At 38.9% G+C, this 7,022-nt stretch overlaps 1 protein-coding gene across 1 annotated transcript in view; it reads right to left on the minus strand.

Moving 5' to 3' along the window:
* The window catches only part of PHEX (phosphate regulating endopeptidase homolog X-linked), a 173,351-nt gene that overhangs the window by 16,705 nt on the left and 149,624 nt on the right, over positions 1 to 7,022 (minus strand). The window contains exons 17-18 of the mRNA XM_006911611.2: positions 2,420 to 2,487; positions 124 to 254 (exon numbers count right to left, since the gene is read on the minus strand). Of these exons, the coding sequence (XP_006911673.1) occupies positions 124 to 254; positions 2,420 to 2,487 (199 nt within the window). The remainder of the gene's footprint in view (positions 1 to 123; positions 255 to 2,419; positions 2,488 to 7,022) is intronic.

Raw genomic sequence — 7,022 nt, forward strand, 5'->3', positions numbered from 1 at the left:
AGGAGACTGATACGTTGCCCTGGGAACCATGCTTTGAGAACCAATGGTCTAAAGCAAGCTGATGTCCAAATGAGAAAAAAAAAATGACCCACAAGATGCCCCCCTCACCACAGTTATACTCACATTTAAGCCAGCTTTCCTCCAATAATAGTTGCTATACTGGTTAACCATGCACTTCGTTTTTTCTTTGAACTTTTCTTCTGAGTCAACAGACCACCAAGGATCCAGGTTTCCATCTTTATCATATTTTCTACCTATCAAACAGAAAAGTTAAAAGGTATTTGTATTATTTATGGAAAATAATTCTTCATTGCCCCTATCCCTCACTTGGACAAGCCTTGAAAACGCAGTCCCAGCCACAGGGACCACCCCTGGGCGCAGTTCCTGCCTTCTCTGCAGTGTCACAGGTTTAACTGTACAAAAGGGGGAAAACGAGAAAGGGCTTTTCTTCTAAGCAACAAAGAACATTTTAAAAATAAGATTCATCAACTTATGGCACACACCATTCTTAACTAATCTTAGATTCTTTGTTTTCACCTGACCTGACCCAAGGTCTTCTCTGGATTATGAAATGAAATAAATGGCTTCATTCGGAAAGCCCGTGGATGGAATAGGAACGCCACTACCAGTGAAATTCCAAACAATCCATAGGAACAGCCCCAATGAGTCACATCTTGCAAGCACAGCCCCTGACTCAGCCCTACAGGAATGTGTTTCCTCTAAGTTGCCAGGAGCTGAGAGACACATAAAACCTCTGTTATGAATCATTCCACAGCCATCAGTGTGGATGGAAGGCCCATCTGTCCTGCTTTGACAAGGAAGGTTGCTCTAAAAAGAGAACTTGGAACAAGAATGGAAATCTCCAAAACATAATGGAAAAAAAAGATTAGTTATACATGGTTTTTTTCCCCCTATAGGCTCACTCTTCATTTTCTCTATACTCATCAAAAAAAAAAAAAAAAAGTTTAGGTGTATCTGGACTATTTTCTATACTCACTCAAGATTACTATTGGTTTAAATTTAATTATGCAAAGAACTCTTCATTGGGCTTACAAGAAAGTCCCCTATGCAAAAGTGTTAACTGAATAATCCAAAGCTCTTCAATAAGGATGGATGCCACTATCACCCCTCTGGGAGAGCATAGAGTCAATGTCTTCCATCCATTAACCAACCAATCATTAAATAGTTACTGAGCATATCCTTATACGTCAACGCACTGTTCTAAGTATTGGTTACAGAGTGAAATTGCCAACATTAGATTCTGTCCTTTAAGAGATAATCTGGAAGTCCACCAGAAGATTCTGAGGGAGAAATGTACTTAAATTTCCCAGGAAGAAAGGCCCAGAACCAAGGGACCACTATTGGCTTTGGTTTCTTAGCTCAGACTACCCTGTCAGATAAACCAAACAGGCAAAGACCAAAAGAGTAGCGCTGGGGATTCAGATGACTACAGGAAGCCACACTTTAGCAGAAAGGGGAGACCAGGGGAGCAAAAAACCTAGGTGATTCAGGAAGGGCTAGTAGGAGTACAGGAAGAATTGTTAAGAAAGAGAAGAACCAAGAGGGTCTCTGGCCTTGGGGCAGGTATCCAGGAAAGGATGTTGGAGACACCACAGACACAGAAGAAAGAGTTTCCTCTATAAAATGTTGCCTTGGGCCAGCCAGGTTCTTGAGTCTGCATGTAAAATCGCTGTGTGGATAAACATGTGATCATAATCGGCTGCTAATTCATAAATTTTGGAGATTTCACATGGATTTCCAATCATACTCCAAAGTTAAAGGAGAAAAGAGTGTTGATTAAAAATGATGGTAACTCTCAAAATGTGTTCATTTCTTTATTTTATGCCATCACCAAGGTACATAACATATTCTATATTATGCATTATTAGGAAAGCAAAGCCTTTTTAAAAAATTCTATGACAGCATAGAGAAAAACAGACATTAGGCATTGCATAATCCTTGAAATAGTATAAAGGAACCAGTCAGCCAAGCTCCAGAGTCCTAACTCACTGAGTCCTAATTTGGCAACATGTATAATCATCTTCGGAGCACAGCTCACACTTCCAGGGAGAGCATCTCAAGATGGTGAATTTAAAAAAATGACAAAGGGAAGGAGATATAAAGCAATTCCTGTAATTATTGTGGCAGCTACAGCAGTCCTAATCTAAATGCGAAGCTAAATTCACTGAAATTACAAGGTCATTTTTTCATCATTCTACCCCATCACCAATGGAAACAATTATTCATTTTTTGCAAGCTATCACTGCGAGACGTGGCAAAAATTTTCAATCAGCAATCATACTGTTTTGGATAATCTTTAATCTGTGATGCCACTATGCAAAAATAATAGCAACAATTAACATCCATACAGTCGACATTGTCATAAAAGCAGCAGCTTATACAGTGAACCAGTACTTACCATTATTATCAAATCCATGTGTAAATTCATGTCCAACAATTACTCCTATAGCACCATAACTCAGAGATCTACAGCATAAATACATAATTTGCAGAAAATTATAAACATGAATCTGAGAGCATAATCCTTTAATTTTTTTCTCAATGAAAAGCCAAAATAATGTTTTCTAGTAACGATGGTAATAACAAATAACCACACCCCAAAAACTGTAAAAAAACAAAAACATACTAAACATACTCTTCTCTTGAAATGGACCAAAAATATAAATTCAAACGTTGTTATTATGACCATGTATGGGCCTTAGTATTCCTACCCTGTGAGATTAGGGATGTGAAAGATGGTTTCTAAAGTCCTCTCCAGTCCTAAGGTTTCTGTGATTCTATATCCACTCTAGCTGTAGTTTATATTTATAAACACCCAAAGCAACAGCAGAGTTTGAAAAGATCCTGTCAGTAAACATACCATTTATTTTTTTATCTGAGAATCTGCTGAAAAATCACTGTAGACTTAGAAGTTAAATTGTTTTCCAAATGTAGTCATAAAAAGGAATAGAGCAGAGATTAAAAGGGATCACTCTGCCTCCAAAGGTAGTCACGTTCTTCTGCTTCTGTGACAGACAAGCTTACGGGTGAATAGCAAAAACTGTGAAGCCTTAACCAGATTTGGAAAAGGCATTTTATGATTTCTTTTCACCTCTGAAGAAGTATGTGGTAGATTACCTACAAGGGTGACAATGAACAATTCCACATGCCCTGCGTGCATGTACCCAGCAAGAGGCAACCTACTCCTTTTCCCTTGAGTCTGGTTGGGCCTCAGGACCTGCTGTGACCAACAGAATGCAGTGCAAGAGGACTGATGTGACTTCTAGGCCTAGGCCTTGTAGCTTCCATTTTTTGCCCCCCCCCCCTTGAAGTCAACTGCAACGTAAAGAAGTTGGACTAATCAGCTAGAGAGAAAGAAGCCAAGTGAAGCAAGCAAGAGACACCAAAAATTGAGAGACTTCTAAAGGCAAAGAGAGGCCCAGCCAGAACCCAGCTGTTTGAGTCAGTCTAACTGGGACCCCAGACCTATGAGCAAAGTCATCTTAGATCTTCTAGCCCAGGTCAAACTCCCCCAGCCAACAACATGTGGTGCAGAGACAAGCTATCTCTGCTGAGTCCTGCCCAAATCTCAGAATCATGTGGTTGTTTGGTGGTGCTGTTACATAGCAGTAGATAACTGAAGCAGAGTGTACTAATGACATACGAAGGAATCAATAAGGGGGCTTTCATACATGTATGTCTGGAATTTTCTCTCTCAACTGCAAGTTCCATGAAGATCAAACCCTTATCTACTTGATCAATGCTAAATTCACTGTACCTAGTACACGGTAGGAAAGTAACAACAATTAAACTAATTGATTAATTAACTTCACCATTTCATGCAAGTGACTGATCTATATGTGACCTATTTGTCATTTAATGTGTGGATAAGGATTACAGACAACGTAAAATCCTTGTTAATGAGGATACTTTCTGAAATTTGCAATGATGCTAAAAATATTTCACAGTTGTTTCCTGACACACAACATCAAAGTAACCCAGCAAACAGATAGGACCCATAAGTAGAAGGAACAAGAATTTTTGAAGCAACATGTTATTACAGGACATAATGATCCTTAACATGCTAATTGTTTGTCTCAAGTATACCCAAGGAAGTGCTGTAAGATTTAATTTTTCCCCTTGGTGGCAATTCTTTCCTTTGTTATTTCTTTCCTGCAAGGTAATTTGCATTTGAAAAAATGCTTCCTACTGTTTTTCCATCATTGCAAACCTTCATTAAAGAAGTAAAATTATGCATTTCAATCATAGAGCTATCATAGCGGTGTGGGACAAACTTGTAATTTTACATAGTGCTAATTTTTGCAGCAGTAGCATCACTGTGCAGCCTGTAACATTTCATGTCTCCAGACCTCTCAGCCCTGAGACTCGGACTCGGTCCTCTACAAGCCTTGGTTGATGCTGATGACTGGATGAATTTAAGGCACGAACAATGGCAGTTTATAGGTACTATTCTGCAATAAATGTTCCTAAAGAGGGACTGCTCCAGTGAGCTTCCTATTTGCAGAGGGTAATAGAGAATTCAGAAAAAGACTGAATCATTGTAAGTTCCAATTCTCAGTTACATAATTGTAATCCTTTGGATGAGAGACAAAGAAAAAGTAAAAGTAATTTTATATGACTAAGCCTTACAATGATAATGTTTTATCATACTAAATTCGCATCTTCCATTTTATCAATGGTACTATTTAAATTAGTATGTCATAAAAATAAATAAACTCGTATGCCTTTTAAATGATGACTGGCTGGCCAGAAACAAGACGACTCCTGCAGAGAAAATTTAGCCTTCCAAAAATAAAGTGGGGAAGACAACAATTTTTCCGCCTACTCAGTTTCTTTTGTCCTCACTACCCAATGAATTTAACATATGTGCAAGGTTTACTGTCAACACGGAATCAATCATACTGCTGTCTAGAGCAACCGTGACCTCATGCGGTCATCAGGTAAGGGCTACTCTATGCCTGGAATGGAGATTCATAAAAATCTCAGCATTGGAAGCAGCTTTAAGGTCATCTAGTTCTATTCCATAGCAGAGCCATGGTCCTCGGCTACAAAAACCCATTCAAATGGTCTTAAGACTGCTCCTTGGGCATTTCCAAAAACCAGGAGCTAACCCCCTTCTGAGTTGGCCCATTCTCTCTTTGTGTGGTTCTAAATAAAACAGCTCTCCCTAATGTTGATCTGGAATCTCTTTCCTGTGTCTTCTATCCTTTGGTCTAACGTAGTCTCTAGCTGAACACCCTCTGACCCCCTGAATATAGTAAGTCATTCTGCCACCTTAACTTTCCTTTAAAAAATGTAAAGTTAGGTTCTTCCTCAAGTGTTCTCTTCTCAGGTTTTTTCAACTTTTTCTTCAGTGATGAATTCTAGGCCAGCATTTCCCAAAACATAGGGAGAAGAAGAGTTTAAGAACCTCTGAGTTAAACACATTTAAATAGGTTTCTTTCTTACGAAACTTCTTGGGAATTTTTATGCTGCTAAGTATCATGATTCTCTAAAACAAAGGGAAGGCAAGGATGACTTACCACTATTACTACTTCATGGAATGCACACTTTGGGATATGTTGTCTTGAGCCATTTACAATCCTGATTCTCTCCTCTGGCAACAATTCAGCTTACTGATGTCCCCATAATTAGACCCAAAAACTCAGGAAAGAACTAAGCTGACCAGTGTGAGCTAAAAAGATATCCACTAGGCAGTTCTGGAGGCTATCTATCCAGAACAGATGGATAAATGGGAATCCATCTCACTGGACTGTGACTCCCATTCTCCAGCATCTCCATATTTCCAAGGCCCAAAAGATACTTAATAATTATTCATTGAGCAGGTATCGTATTAGAGAGTTGGTTGCTTCAGTGCAGACATATAACTCTTTAGGAAAATAATACAAATCTTTTTCCCACTCAAGTCTCAAATATGGCTCAGCATAAGGTTGAACTAATAGACCCTAATATTATTTCCTAAGTTTCTATGATTTTGACTTTTATATCAGAAAATCATCTCAAGGACCCAATAAACAAACTCACTGAATTAATAACTTCAAAACCTAACCAGACTATTTCCAAGTCTCCACATCTATAAGCACAATAACAGAAGCTCAGTTAAATTGCTAATGATAAGCGGAATCAAATAATTTTAGGACTTTTTTAGTTCAAAAGGAACTTACAGAATATTTAGCCAAAATCTCTAATTTTATGTAAATATAGATAAATTTCTAATCTTAACAATAGGGAAAACAAATTCTAAATATCTGAACACTAATGAAAATTATGCAGCTGTGGCTTGGGACGATATTAATGGATTTGGTCAATACAAACCATTTTCATTTATGCTAACAGTGGTGCTTTCCTACAGTAGACATCAGTGATGCCTGCTCCTGTCCCCTTGGCACTTACCATTTTTGAGCACACCAATCCAACAGCTTCCAACTGTCAGCACCTAAAACTACAGATGTTCCTCCACTTATGATGGGGTTGCATCCTGATAAAACCATTGTAAGTTGAAAATATCATAAGTCGACAATGGATTTAGTATACCTAACCTACTGAATATCATAGCTTAGCCTAGCCTACCTTAAATGTCCTCGAAACTCTTACATGAGCCTGTGGTTGGGCAACATCATCTAACACAATGAAAACACTTTAGAATATCCATTGTTTACCCTCGCGATCGCATGGCTGACTGGGTGCTGCTGATGGCTGCTGTAGGCCAAGTATCACGAGAGTGTATTGTACTGCATATTGTTAGCCCAGGAAAAAACAAAAATGTTTTCTACTGAATGCATATCACTTTCCCACCATTGTAAAGTCGAAAAATCATAAGTTGAGCCATCATAAAAGTCAGAGACTGCCTACAGTTGCTTGAGGACTTTCTCTAGCTACCAGAGCCCTACGGCCGAGGCTGGGCAATGCCAGGGAGATAATACGCCTGGGGGAAGCCCTCAATCAGTGATGGAAGATGAATCGGAGGATAACTACGCCAGCTCCCTTGTCTGAGGCAGGGT

This window comes from Pteropus alecto, unplaced genomic scaffold (assembly GCF_000325575.1).
Source record: "Pteropus alecto unplaced genomic scaffold, ASM32557v1 scaffold23, whole genome shotgun sequence".
NCBI classification, from domain to species: domain Eukaryota; kingdom Metazoa; phylum Chordata; class Mammalia; order Chiroptera; family Pteropodidae; genus Pteropus; species Pteropus alecto.